Raw genomic sequence first — 15,093 nt, 5'->3', positions numbered from 1 at the left:
ATTTTTTTTTTAGATGCACCTGTATAGAATGATAAGTCAATGTCATTTTTGCATTATCGCCTATGGGGAAATTGAGAGTGGGCTGGACGCCATATTGGTTTCTTCAACTTGTGGCTCCGCCTGTCTAGCAAGTTCTTCTACACTCTCTATGGTCATAACAAAGCTACAGGAAGACTGCTAGCCCTTTTTCCGGTTTCCCTACCCGGAAATGTCAGATAGGCCTATGACGATGAGCATCGAAAACAGCCAATGCACAACCTAGAGAAGAAGTGAAGGGCGGAGGCAAAGCGTGCTACAGAAATAGGTGTAGTCACGGTCTATGGGTGTAGGTCCAATGGCCTTCTAGTGTTTAATACGAATTTATGGGAAAGCCGATTTGTTACGTCGGTAAATAAACCAACGTGTAACTTTTTTGCCTTTCCGATTAGAGTTCCATAAGTATTTGGCGTGAAGAGGGATGCCAATCATTTCAATTGGCTAGCTAGCACTTTGCTAGCTAGTTTGCAAGAGTACCGGCTTGAGACTGGGAGCCATTTTGCCCTGTCTGGCAGAAAAGAGTGAAATACATTTAAGATAAACATTTTTAGCTAACGTTAGTTAGCGACGTAATTGGCACATGTAAGTAAGACGAACGCTAAGAACTTTGGCAAGTCAGGTGTTCTTCCTCGCAGAGTTAGTGAGCCGGCATCGTCAAATTAGCGAGCCATATTATAGACGCTAAGGCTAGCTACGGTTCGTTTGGTAGCTAACGTCAGCTAGCTATCATCTGGTATTGTGGGTGATTCATTAGCCATTGTTTGAACAGAACTTGCTGCAATAATTCCCCAACATTAAGCCTGTTAAATGCCAAATGGCGAAGAAGACCTACGATCTGTTGTTCAAACTGCTCCTGATTGGGGATTCGGGTGTGGGAAAGACCTGCGTGCTGTTTCGCTTCTCCGACGACGCGTTTAATACCACCTTCATTTCCACGATAGGTAAGATGCGCTCATGGTTTTGTTTTTAGCCTCCTGGTTGCTAGCTTTGCTTGCGGTATAGTATTAATTGATGGCTAACTTAAACTAAATTAGATGGCGTTCGCTTGCTAATCCATGCACAGAAGGCTAGGATTGCACAGAAGGCTAGGATTGCCTAATTTTGGGGGTTTGGCTGGTCTATATAGCTAATTTATCGAGAATATGGCACAGATTTTAGCCAACTTTTTGTCACATCGTATAGCGAGGTAACGTTAGCTAACTTATGTAATATATAATGATATATTAATCACCTAATATAGCTAGCTAACATTTTGTTTCTCAGATTAGCGTTAGCTATTGGTTTTGGTCAGCAAAACACGACGTGTTGCGGAAAAACTCAAGTCAACTAGTTAGAGCTAGCTAGCCAAGTTAGCTGATCTAGCTAGTCTAGGTAGTTGCGCATTCTGAAAGTTAGCTAACCTTAGCTAGCTAACAGTTTACGTTACACAGCATGGAACCTGGGGTGTCGGGGATTGTCTGTCTTGATAATGGTAGGCTAGCCATGCTGGGCCTTCTTTAACAGCAAATGGTTTCCTGATCAATCTCGTAACCAGTGTAATGTTAACTAGCTAGCGAATTTCACGTTTTTTGGTACGTTAACTGCATGTGGAATCGTGTTAACCCTAACGTTACCAAACCGCTCGTACAAAATTCACATCATTTTATTGAAGACGTGTGATATCTCTGAGCTTCATTACAAAACCAGTTGCCTGTATTTATTTTTAACTAACAAATAACGATACGTTCTGTTATATACAAGTTAACCTTAATAGATGGTTAACTGAATTCATTTCCACAATTAACAGTGTTACCTTTACCCACCAAGGTGGATACTACTGGAGCGAAGTTAATAACCTTAACGACGTAGTGAGGAGATTGGCATGAACGTCAACAAATTCACCCACGTGGCTTTAGTTCGCTAATTCACCCACAGTAGTCGCTAGTTTGGTAGCTAATGTACCACCCCACTCAAAATGGTTGGTTCCATAATAAGTAATGTCGACGTTCAGCAAGAAAACGGATGAAGATGGTTGAAAGTTACTAAATAAAGACCTATCATTTGAGTTCGTGTTCACGTACTGTATCAGATGACTAAGTACGTACACTAGTGTTTACCAACCTTGTTCCTGGAGATCTGCCATCCTGTGGGTTTCATTGCAACCATAATTCTACTAATTAACAGCTCCGCAAGATCTCGAGCTGTTGGATGAGGTGTATTTTGTTGGGAGTGAAAACCAACAGGACTGCAGATCTCCAGGAACAGGGCTGGTTACTACTGATGTAGCGTTAGCGTTACACATTTCCTTATCTGTATGTTTTACGTGCCGTCCATCAGTTAACACAAAGGTAGCTTCGTTTGGAGGAAATTAGAATTTAAACCGGTTTTATGAGCCTTTCGTCCATGCTCAATTTAAGGCGCCTGACTGGCTGTACCAAAGTATTTAACGTTAGTGGCCAGCTACATACCGAATGTGTCTGGTTCCTATGGTCTCTAGGGATCAGTGTTAAGGACAGATTTATGGCAGGGATTATTTGCGCCATCATCACAATTTAAAATTGGTAGACTCTTAAGTCTTTTTTCCCCCTCTTGAAATCCTATTCCCATGTGCACTAAAAATTGACCGTCTACATAACACCATAACATTACATTACATTACATTATGTGGTATTTAGCAGACGCTCTTATCCAGAGCGACGTAGAACAAAGTGCAAATCAATCACAAGAACAAGTGCAAAAGTAGACCTGAGAGGACAGTACAGTTCCGAGTCCTAGTGTACACATACAGAAATTCAGAACCCTTGAAGAGTACAATCAACATTCAAACTAGCATACCACTGTTGGCAGCTAGAATACAACAACAGCCAATAAAAACAACAATACCTATGCAAGTAACAATATCTATACATAAGTGCCATTACGGTCTAAGGCCAATCACAGTGATTGTGAGTTGGGGAGGGAAAGGTGTAGCCTGAAGAGATGGGTCTTGAACGGAGGGGTCTTGTTGGTGTATCGGTCTTGATAAGGGATTGAATATACACAGGGGCTGATCCTTTAACATAACACCTGTGAGGCTGTCACAGCGAATGGGGGCGAAAATGGCTTTCCTTAAAATTAAAATAAAACCATTCTAGGGTATTTTCTGTTAAAATTTAAGAAATGCATATTCTATGACACACAATATAATCTTGGGGAATACTTTATTCTGAAGACTGTGAGGCAAATTATTTTCTTACCCTTTATCATTTTGCTTATTGCATTGTCCTCCACAGAGTTTTAATGTGATATTTTTAAACATTCCAAAAATGCATGCCATGGGCATGGCTACTATTTTTATCTCGTGGTTAAAGTTTTGAAAAGCAATTTGTAGACCACAAAAGTGTTGTAAACCAAAAAATAATAGTTATTGTCATTAGTTTTATTTTCCAACATGTGTAAAGTAGTGTGCTTTATTAACCCCTTAAGTATCACCTCTTCTTAACGCAAGCTTGAAAATTACATTCCCCAAATAATATGGTTACTATTCTTGAACCCTTTTGACTACAGACATAATCCTGGTGTCTTCTGAAAAAACCAGCACGCAAAACTGCCCTCCGGGACCGGAGTTGTGCACCCCTGATTTAGAAGATGCTGTTTTTGCCAAAGTGGAACAGTCTCCACTTGCATATTGAAAATTCTACTGTTTTGTTAAGCAGGGAAAAAATATTCAAGCCTAAAATGTAATTGGCTAAAATGCTTTAATACCATACCACTGGCCGTTCTAGGCTGAGCTCAATTTATACTGTATTTTTTGCTCATGGATAGAAATCAGGCCTTTACTGGGTAACTGGATTACCGATACTGGTCAGAGAAGCTCGTACATGGACTCATGCTCCAGGGAGCCTATACAAAACGTGAGGATAGTATTCCTATGTAAAAGTACTTTTGTAGAAGTATGCAACGACAAAATGGACATCAATGATAATTCATCCGGAGACATTCTAAGTAAATGGTGCACATTCTATTGACGTTTCCCAGAGTTGCCATGTTTTTAGAATTTGATTATTATGCATTTGGTTTGCTGGACCCTTGCCGTGAAAAGGACACTGACATTACCTTATTTCGTGTCGTATGTGGATTTCCTCTGTGCTGAGAAGGCAAAGTTCCCCCCATGCTTGTTCTTAAAATAGATTATACAGATAGAACTGTGAGTTTTAACACTTTCAAATGGTATGTCCTCTTACCATTGAAAACTGCACAATGAAAAAAGGAATGAATGCAAAAAAACCCAGGCCGGTGAGACGGTGAAGAGGTTAATGATTGGTTTGCTGGACCCTTGCCGTGAAAAGGACACTGACATTACCTTATTTTGTGTCGTATGTGGATTTCCACTATGCCGAGAAGGCAAAGTTCCCCCCATGCTTGTTCTTAAAATAGATTATACAGATAGAACTGTGAGTTTTAACACTTTCAAATGGTATATCCTCTTACCATTGAAAACTGCACAGTGAAAAAAGGAATGAATGCAAAAAAACCCAGGCCGGTGAGACGGTGAAGAGGTTAATGATTCGGTTGAATCAAATAAAAATGTATTCAAAAAACAGGTTCCACGATTATTGGCACCCCTGGTTTAATACTTTGTGCAAACACGCCTGATAAAGATGACAGCCATAAGTCTTTTCATATGATTGATTTGTGGTCAGGTTAGCGAACATATTTAGATGGATTTCTGACCATTTTCTCTGCAGAACATTTCAGAATCATTGATATCCTTGGGACACATCCCTCTTCAGTTCAGACCACAGGTTTTTCATGGAATTTAAGTCTGGACACTGAAATGGCCATTGGAGGACATAGTTGTTTACTTCACTTACCTTTTTGATTCCATGCCCAAAGCTGGTAATTATATAACATGAATTCTAACGGTCAAGAGATCAATTGCAGCAACAAACACCCTCAAACCACAACACTTTTTGGCTAGAACTGTAACAGCCTGCATCTGTACATGGCACAGGCTGTAAGTGTTAGCTAACGTCATTGTTTCCACTATTTGAATTTCTGGCCAGCTAGCTGCGTTATTTTTTCACTTTGCCATATTTTGATCAACAACCGTTCGGCTATGCTAACTAAACTGAGCGTACATGTAACTTAGTCTTTGTTTGGGGGATTAATTTAGCTATGCAATGTATTTTGGATCCCTCACCTGGGCAAGTGTGCTTTGAAACAGGGTTAGATTGAAACAGGGTTAGCTACCTAGGTTTTGGAAGACTAGCTGGTTGGCCAGTTTAGAACATACTGGTCATGGATGTGGTCTGAAGCTAGGCTACGTTTTGAAACTACTGGTATCTGGTAATTTCATCTGCGCCATGTAAACAAATTTGTCGGGATTGAAGTTGCATTGTACTATTATTTAGCTAGCTAGCTACATTTGTCAGTGCTATGAATCACGCAGATTAAATTGTCTGGTCTGAACTGGTGAACCAGCTAAACTATGTCCAATTGAGAGCTGGTCTGAACTGGTCAACTAGTTACCAGCTATGTACCATATATGTGCTTCTAATATAACATATCTCGTGATTAAACATGGCAACATTTATGAAATGCATACAGAAGAATGTCATCCCAGGGCACGCAACAAAATATTAAGTTCATTTACAAAGCGGAAACTGTTCGTAAACCGAAATTTCATAAACCGAACACCATTTATCATTGATTTAGTAGAAAGATGTTCCGGGCAGTTGATAACAATAAAAAAAGGAAAATAAAAAATCTCTAGGCCTATTTTCATTAATTGGTGAGCCATTGGAACATCTTTGTGGTTATTCAATTTAAGTAATGACTGAAACTGCAATGGCAACTAAATAAAATTTTTTAAAAGTGGCTAATGTCATGTTCCTCTCAGCCATAGAAATTAAATGATCAGTGCAACCGCAACAACTGAAAAGTAGAAATTTAAACGTCTGCCTAGCGAACTAGTTGTTCAATGCACGGGCAGATTTAATGTTCGGTTTGTAAATTAAGTCTCTTCCATGCTTAAATGTAATCTCCATTTTCATATTGAGGTGACTTTAGCTTTTTGGATTGAGTAGCTGTTAAATTGAGTAAATCTCGGCGCTTCGCCCTCCATTTGAGTTTTAACTGGTAAATGTGCTGATGAAAATTAGGCTACTGTAGATGGATGAAAACATTGTATTCCAGTTAAAATGTTTCAAGCACTAGAGGGCAGCATTGAGTTTGGTTACTTGCAATGTCTGCTGACTTTTCCTAGCAAAAAAAAAAGTTTTTCTCCATGTAATATTTTGCTGAATTGAACATTCCATTCGTTAAGTGAGAAAATGTCCCTAAAAAGTCATGCTCATTAATGTGAAAATTCGTAGATAGAATGTTCGTAAATCGAGGCATATTTGTATTCGAACATTTCACTATGTCCTTTATATTTGACATCGTTGTCATGATGAACATTATTTGCAAAGAGCTGACTCTGGAGAAACCACTCACACCCCTTGACCCAGAAGACATTCTGGGAGCTCAGTGCTAGCGAATGTGGGCATGGATGGCAGCACAAAGCAGGGGGAAGGTGAAGAGATGGCAACGGTGTCGTTCTTCTGATCTCCCTCTCTCTAGTGTGTCAGACCACATCTGCTGTGAATTTACTGCAGTGCACAATTTATCCTTTTGGATAGATTTGGAGACACTAAGGGACACCAGGGACAACTGCTTACATTTATCTAAATTATTAATATAAACTAAACAAAGTTTGTATTGTAAATGGTACAAGTATCTTGCTTAATATAATAAGCCATTATTCAAGTCTCTTGAGATGCTCTTCCCTGGAGTTAAAAAGCCAAATAAAACACTGCAAAATGGGTGAGGTTGCTGGATCTTGAGTTGCGTGAAGGGGTTTATGTGTTATCAAATCTATCTGTAGCCTAGCTATGTTACTGCGCTAGTTTGCTAATCTGCCACTGTTCGTTCCCTAGTTCTGCCTTCCAGGCATCGCAGACCTCTGGCTATTTAGTGGCTGATTGTGGTAGACTAGCGCCATCTACAGTATATGCAGTGAAACTGTTCAACCAGTTCCGTGGAAATCTGTGGGAGAATTACTCCAACTGTCAGGTGAAAAATGCCTCTTGTGATATTATTAATGTGGACCTGGAAGGTGGATGGTTATACCCAAGTTCTTAATGACCACATAAAATTGGTGCAATTGCACCATACAAGCTGGTTTGTGCCTTGGCAGCCAATCACCGTTGGTATGTGCGTGTGTGAGATTGGGTGAATGAGGAGCATCAATTGTACGGCCCTTGCAATATAAATGCAGACCATTTGCCATTGGCTGAGACAGTGGAGCCATGTACATTTAAAGAAAAATGTAATGTGGCACAAACAAGCAGGTTTGTGTCAAGAAAATGTATTCTTAAATTTAAAGCATTTTTTTTGTTAAACTGCACCCAATGGCTAAATGCTAAATGCATTGGCCACGTGGTGGCTCCATTCACTTAGCGAAAAAAGTGAGCTGCTCTTATTTGAACATCCACTTAACCATGTGATTTAATGAACATTGTATTACTGCCATGACAACCAAGTAGTCTACCTAGCCACACTGCCCTGTTTAAGTCAAGCTCTTCTAAGTCTGCTAATAAGCAGTGCTCGAAATAGGCTGTACATCTTTACTTCTACATTTTATCCCTGTTCGATCTGCTTGGCAGATGAACAAGGATCCTGAACTGCAGATCATGTAACACTTTCAAGCCTTTTGCTACTTTTCATAAGCTACCTACAAGAATAATATTTGATATTGCACATGATTGAGCGATTTAGTTTATCAATCTCCCACAACAGGCAGATTAACGGAAATGGAAAGTGCACGTGTGATTTGTAATTTTTTGTGAGATTTATGCAGGAAAATCACAAAGTATGCATCATCATGGAAAAATGTGGTAGGCTACTTGGTGAATTATGCAATCTTAGAATTGCGGAAAACTTGAGAGGCTGACTAATGAGCGTATTGACCATCAAATGTCTTGTTTGAGACACGTGTAAGAATTTTCTTTCCTTTTCAGGAATTGACTTCAAGATCAAAACCGTTGAATTACAAGGAAAGAAGATCAAACTGCAGATATGGTGAGTCAACATGGTTGAAGTCGAATTAAAACCACAGCGGGGACATTTTACAGTTAGTCATCGTTAATTGGCATCCTCCTTCTGAATCAGATGCCTGCTGTCTTTGTATTTAGGGGTGATTGTTATGACACGGGGCCCATTGTTACACAATGTTTCCGCCCAATCAGAAACAAGCTAGCTTGCTGTAAATCACCTTGAACACCCCCATATACACCCTCTTTCACCTCAAATTTCAACGGTCCAGTTTCATGTCAATTTCATGCTCTGTTCACCAAACGTCATATTTGAGAAGGTAAATATTCTTTTTGCGTCACTGTTATTTTTCTGCTACTGTCATGTGCTTACCTGTGAACAAATCATAAAGTATATGATTTTAAATCACAATATGTGTGCTATCAGTGGATATTCCTATTGACTGGGAAAGCTGTGTCAAGCTAGCATGACCCTACAAGTCATGGCCATGTAGGCAGGGTATATTGTTACACTTGAGAGGGGTGCATTGTTACACGTTGCATATGCTTGACATACAGATGTAATCAACCAAAAATACACAAACTAAAACTATATAGTTAGTGTATGTGGCAGTTAGTAAAATTGCATTGGGTTGCAGCGTTTCCTATTTTTATTGCTCTTAATCAGAGCTGATTAGATGTGCAGGTAAGCCGAGACGGGATCCAGCATGACTCGATGACAAACTGAGGTGCTCCTGTGAGCTCAAATACAACGTAAAGTAATTTGAATGAAAACAACAGGTTGCATTTCCTATTAACCCAATCTTTAACAATAGAATGAAGAAATGAGTACCTGAATACATGCAAACAATAATTGTACATACAATAAATCCTCAAATTGTGTCCGGGATTCTATTTGAAGCCGGGCCTCGGATAATAGCCGGGGGCGTGGTCAATTCGGACAAATAAAGGCCGGTCCCCAAATACAAGCTGGGGTAATATTGCCTACCAGTAGGGCTATCAGTCCATGAGCACTAGAAGACATTGTTTCGATTTAACTCAATGAAATAAAAGGGCTCTTCTTAATATTTTATATTGTTGGTTGGTTTAATACTGTTGCCAATGAAAAGTCATTGTCCTACACCATGGGTCTCCAACATGTTGCTCTCAAGCTACCAGTCACTTGCCGCCTCCTTCTGAGTAGCTTGCCAAAGGCTGAAGCAGTATAAATGAAACACAATTGTTGCCGCGAGGCATTCCAGCCTACAAATTTAATAAAAAGTAAATCAGGCATAATAAAAAATGAACTCAATTTAGGCTACTTGGCTACGCAATAAGGTTTCCATGTATTTATAGCACAGCGCACGTTCAATGAATGAATGAAAGCGGCTGCCTTGGCTCGCAGTAAACAGACGGGTGGAAATCTTTCAACTACATAAAACTTAACAATGAACCATCAAATACCCCCCAGATTTCAGTGCCCATCAGTCCCAACATTTAGCAATAGAATGAAACAGTCCAAAAGTAAATTAAATCCCAAACCAAAGCGAAAATCTTTTGATAGCCTACCGGTATGCTGCTCCAAACGAAACGCAGGTCTCACAATAAAACCCACTTTAGGGAAAAAAGATCCTTAACTTGCTGTTATCTACGCTAATTTGTTATTGTTCATGAAGGCATGTCTGGCAAGTTGTTATTTTATGGATTCTGGACTTGCATACGATTTATTGTGTTTGAGAATATTTGCAATAAACTAAGTCTGTTAAGACTGACACTATGACTTACCAAACGGTGTTCCTGATTAGGCTACACTAATTGATTTCTGAACGGTTACAGGAAGTGTTGAACAGTGTTGGCCCACTTTAAGTGTAGCCTTTTACTTTATTTCTAAGAATAAAATTCTACAACAGAAGCCTAATAAGAAATAAAGGCCTGCCTTGAATACAAGCCTGCCCCAAATAAAGGCTTGTGCTTTGTGCAGCCTAAGTGAATAAAAAACCCCGGCCACAATTTGAGGATTTACGGTACAAATAATTGTAGGCCATGCCACAATAGCAGACTTTGATAAACCTTAGGTTACGATTGACAACACCCTTCAACAATAACCAGTCATAGTCGTACTAACAGACATGAAAACAGCAGTCCAATCTGGTATTTTAGTGTAATTGCGGCAAATCGGTGGAATATTGGTACTACTGCTATTACTATGGTGCTAGATACTATTTAGCTTTTAGGCAAACTGAACAGTAGGTGCACTTGGGGGTAGGCTGAATGTCCTGTTCTCGCCATTAACTTATATTATGTTAAACTAAATCAGTGAATGACTGCTTCCTCAGGGACACAGCAGGCCAAGAGCGGTTTCACACCATCACAACTTCCTACTACAGAGGCGCCATGGGAATCATGCTGGTCTACGATATCACAAATGCAAAGAGCTTTGAAAACATCAGTAAGTGGCTGAGGAACATAGATGAGGTGAGCACCAAACGTGTGTTTTTGGGTTTTGTTTTTCTGCATTTTGTTTTTGTCCTCCTTTTTTATCCATCTCCACATGTTTACATCTCCTGTACCAACCAGCCAGCTGTCCATTAAAGGATTCTCACTGGCTTAAAAGTCTTTTTTTTTGCTTCTGGTTAGTGTATTCTGTTCTGCTGTGTTGATGGGTCCCATAGTTTTGTATCAAATCCTGACTATTCCTGTACAGGCTGTGGAGGGTAGCCTTGCAGGTTGGTGAATATTTGGCCATGGCTTCACCAGGGAATGGTTGGATTTCAGTTGCTGAGACTTCATCATGTATTAGCACCCTCCTCTGGTTGGTTGGGTGCGCATAGTCTGCCTGCACAAAGCACCCTCCTCAGACCTCATGTCTGCACCAGCTTAACTGCTGGACTGCAGTGACTTCACATATTTCTGTGGGAAGGGAATATGTGCATACATCCATTTGTGCTTTCCTGAATTGAGGTTGTTGAACTTCAACTCTATGAAATTCTAAATCAGTTGAAAATAAGGTGAAATTAACAACTGTAAACTATTCATGGACGGAACGCCTGGGCGGAATTTTGTCTGGCACTCAAGGATGAACTGATTCGAATTTAGTCAAAGATCAAGGTCGCTGTGACCTCACAAGATGATTTTGGCCAGATTAGAATTTATATGCTGTTGATGATGAAATTTGGGTACATGGGTACATACGCATGCTTAAGTTGGGTCTGACACATTGTTTCTGTTGTAGCATGCTAACGAAGATGTGGAGAGAATGCTGCTCGGCAACAAGTGCGACATCGAAGACAAGCGGGTCGTACCAAAGACAAAAGGAGAACAGGTGAGGTGGTCTGGTCCAGTTTCCCTTGCCCTTTTCCCATTCACAATTGATTGTTGTCTTAGGCCAGTGGTTCGGTCCTGGGGACCCCTAGTTGCCATCCCAATTTCTTTTTACCATTGATGTCACTGGACGTGTTTGGCTTGAATCTCCAGCCTGTGTTTGCCAGAAGGCAACGGGGCCTAAACTCCACCCTTCAACGAGACTGCCTGAATGGATGGCCGCCCATAAACCAATCACATAACACTCCCACAAAAATACGGTATAGTTATCGCCAAATTCGAGGATTTACAGAGAGTGAATTTCGTGAGCAAGAGAGACGGACTGCGGAGAACGAGGCAGTCGAAGCGAACAGACAGCAGAGAAGTGGGAACAGAAATTGGTGTCAGTCTGGCAACTGTGAACCCATGCATACCGAGATTGAGAGCATTTGCTGCCATGAATGGGTTCGAGGGCAACGGCTGTTGGGGTCCACTCAGTCAACACGACTACATTAGATTCAGTTGAAGCCCTATGTGCAGAATTCTGCAGAACAATTCAAAACATATAGCAAAAAACACCAAACGATGCATGCAGGGCTGAATTAGGATTCCCGTTGGTTATAAACATATATACAGGCAATTCCAGCGTTATGGATGTGATATGTAGCCACAATATCTGTGCAGCTGTTAGACCCTTGTGCAAGGCTCAAGTTCCTTTTTAGTGTGTGTGTGTGTGTGTCCATGTCCATATTCGGCAAGAAAAAGTTCCCGATTTGGATGTTGTGTTTATATAGCTGTGTTTGAGGATGCCATGAAGCCTTGTTCCAATACAAAAAAGTAGATGGTATTTATTACACATCTTAACTTGAAAACGGGTCAGACCCTAACACAATAGAAGGGTTAAGAAGAAGAAATTAATGCTTCTGGAATTGCACCTGTGTTTGGAACGAAACCAGCATACACGGGGTCCCTAGGAATGAGGGTGAGAACATATCATCTTAGGCAGCATTCTGTTGAGAATGAGAGCGTACATGAGCTCTGGTGTTTAGATTCTTTATGGTTTTGTACTTTCGTTACTGCACAATATTCAAACAGAGTTGTGTGTTCCCCAGCTAACACAAAATGTTTTCATTTCCCATAGCCCCATGCATCTCCAATTATTAAATAAACTGACGAAGTAACATTTGTCAGGGAATGGTGCCAAATTTCCCCCAACGCATTCCTGAAGTCATCGCTCATTGCTGTTGGCAGCTTCTGTTCATTGGAAGAACATTCTGACTGTGTTCATTTCTTTTAGATTGCAAAAGAACACGGCATCAGGTTTTTTGAAACAAGTGCAAAAGCGAACATCAACATCGAAAAGGCCTTCCTCACGTTAGCAGAAGACATACTTCGAAAGGTGAGCATTTACAATAGTATTTTGTGTGTCCTTTGTTCTGGGCACTTCAAGATTAACCAAACAGTGATGCAGGCAACGGTAACCATGCTTGCATTGTTTCCTACTTACAGTGCCCTCCATAATATTTTGAACACAGACCCATTATGTCTTTATTTGCGTCTGATTTGCCACAATTTTACATTTGAAATCACACAATTAACGTGGATAAATTTCACATGCTCCAATTTTATTAAAGGCTATTTTTATACATTTTGGTTTAACCATGTAGAAATTACAACTGTGTTTACTTAGTCCCCCCTCCATTTCTGGGCACCATAATGTTTGGGACACATGCCTTCATATGTGTTTGTAATTGCTCAGGTGTGTTTAATTGCCTCCTTAATGCAGGAGAGCTCTCAGCACCTAGCTTTTCTACCTCAAATGCAGTCTTCACTGGTAAAACCCAAGGCTAAAACCAAGAGTAGACATTCAGAACTACTTACTGTTTAACCAGTCAATTCAACAGGACACATCTGGGCAACAAGAAACCCCTGTCAGTCACATGTTGCAATACTTTTGATCACCTAAAAATTGGGTGGTCTGATACAAAAGGTGATATGTTCTACGTTCTTAACAAATCTAGATAAAATACCAGGAAATAAAAGCTGAAATTTGGATCCGTCATCTCATGTAGATCTTTTGACCTCAAAGTCTTGACCTCAGTGTATAGCATAAACAAAGGAATTGACTTAGTTTTTTCAATACTTTGAGGGGACTGTATATACTTTTTTTTAGGTGAGGTTCTAGTATAAGTCCCCTGGGCTTTCCAAACCTCTCCTGCACATTGATGAAATATTTGTTGTATATAACTGTCCTGTATTGTACATTTGTGCAAAAGATTAAATAAATTAATTGTTATTTTGTGGCAGACGCCGGTGAAAGAGCCCAACAGTGAAAACGTAGATATCTGCAGTGCGAGCGGCATCACCGTGTGGAAGAGCAAATGTTGCTGAACAACTTCGTCCCTCTCTCTCTTCCTTTCTCCACTTCCCTTTCTACCTCCCCCTCATTTTTTTTCCATCCAAGTTTGGAAGTAAACCTTGTCATCCGTTTTCCCTCATGCCTCACCTGCCATCTCTCTGTCCATTAACTGCCCCCCTTCCCTTCTATTCTTCCATTTGCAATTGCTAGACAATACTTTTTTTTTTTCTTCCTCAAAACATGTATAACTGTAGACAGAAATCATGTTATATATTTTTTGCCATTCAGAACATTCCATTCACAGCATGGGTTTTCAACTGACCACCACATTTATTTTTTGTATATATATATTTTTTAATATCTGCTAATTTGTTCAATGTATTCAGGTTAGTTCAGTGACCGAATTGCTGCCTTTTTCTTTTCTTTTTTTTTTTGTTTCTTTCTTTCCAAGCGGTGCTCCTGGGAGTTGTAGTCCATTGCAGGCAGCTTCATAGCTTGCTTCTGCAAGCGCTAGACTATACCGTTCAGCCCCTTTATAGTACACTGAGCAGTGTTTAACTCACTGTACTCACCCCCAATACACCTCAAGAAAAATAATGCGAGAATAAAATCATGCAAATTTAGGATTTTGTATAGTGCAGTAGAATGTCTGTTCTGTACAACTATGTCATTTGCAGTTTGTATACAAACGTTACGAAATGTGTTGCATAGGTTTAGTGATAAGTTTTCAGTGTGGGATTACATTTGTCCTGTGCCTTATGTGGAATAAGAGGAACAACCTGGGAACAGGGGTGCCACTAAGGTAACTGTGGTACTGGAGAGCCAACAGATTTTGCTCAAAATAAAAAAAAGTACTTGACACAACTCTGTAGCCAACTGCTTTATTTGGTCAGTTATGTTTCGAGTACCAATGAAAACCCGCAAGTGGCTCTCCAGAAATAGTTAGGGGCCCCTTTCTTGGGTGGTGCATTGAGCGATATTAACTCGAAAGATTAATATAAAGTTCTGAATAAACTAAAAAGGATTATTACAGTTATTGGATATTTTTCCCTTATTTTCCTGCATGCTAATTTCTTAGCATTGGAAAAATGTACTTTGCCAAGTCGGCCCTTTAAAACAAATGGCACTGAATGTGCACAGTACGGGGGGTAGATGACTAGGTCTTTGGAAATTATTATTAATTTGCAGATCCATTAAAATAAGCTTGTTTAATATGTGGTGTTACTGTTATCAATTTATTTTTGGATTCAGTTTAAATATATCCAGTATTCGAAATTACAAGATTAGTTTCCTTTTGGGTTTATATTACCTGGTTATTTTGAACGAAGGTAAGTTCTCTGTGTGAAATCTGTAATGGAAATGAAA

At 39.9% G+C, this 15,093-nt stretch overlaps 1 protein-coding gene across 1 annotated transcript; it reads left to right on the top strand.

Moving 5' to 3' along the window:
- The first annotated feature begins 224 nt into the window (after positions 1-224).
- LOC133131089 (ras-related protein Rab-10-like) lies at positions 225-14,760 on the top strand. Its single transcript, XM_061246225.1, has 6 exons — positions 225-977; positions 8,058-8,118; positions 10,406-10,544; positions 11,302-11,391; positions 12,667-12,768; positions 13,677-14,760. Exons 1-6 carry the CDS (start codon positions 851-853, stop codon positions 13,758-13,760), a joined length of 603 nt encoding a protein of 200 aa, XP_061102209.1. The 5' UTR covers positions 225-850; the 3' UTR covers positions 13,761-14,760.
- The last annotated feature ends 333 nt before the right edge of the window (positions 14,761-15,093 follow it).

Source organism: Conger conger, chromosome 1, assembly GCF_963514075.1.
Source record: "Conger conger chromosome 1, fConCon1.1, whole genome shotgun sequence".
In the NCBI taxonomy this organism is placed as follows: domain Eukaryota; kingdom Metazoa; phylum Chordata; class Actinopteri; order Anguilliformes; family Congridae; genus Conger; species Conger conger.
The sequence above is the reverse complement of the archived record's forward strand: the minus strand, read 5'-3'. Positions and strand labels throughout refer to the sequence as shown.

Excerpts from the sequence above, each read along its gene's own strand:
- LOC133131089 (XM_061246225.1), top strand. The coding sequence starts at position 851 with ATGGCGAAGAAGACCTACGATCTGTTGTTCAAACTGCTCCTGATTGGG. Across the intron at positions 978-8,057 it reads CACCTTCATTTCCACGATAG|GAATTGACTTCAAGATCAAA; the intron begins GTAAGATGCGCT and ends TTTCCTTTTCAG. Across the intron at positions 10,545-11,301 it reads GGCTGAGGAACATAGATGAG|CATGCTAACGAAGATGTGGA; the intron begins GTGAGCACCAAA and ends TTTCTGTTGTAG.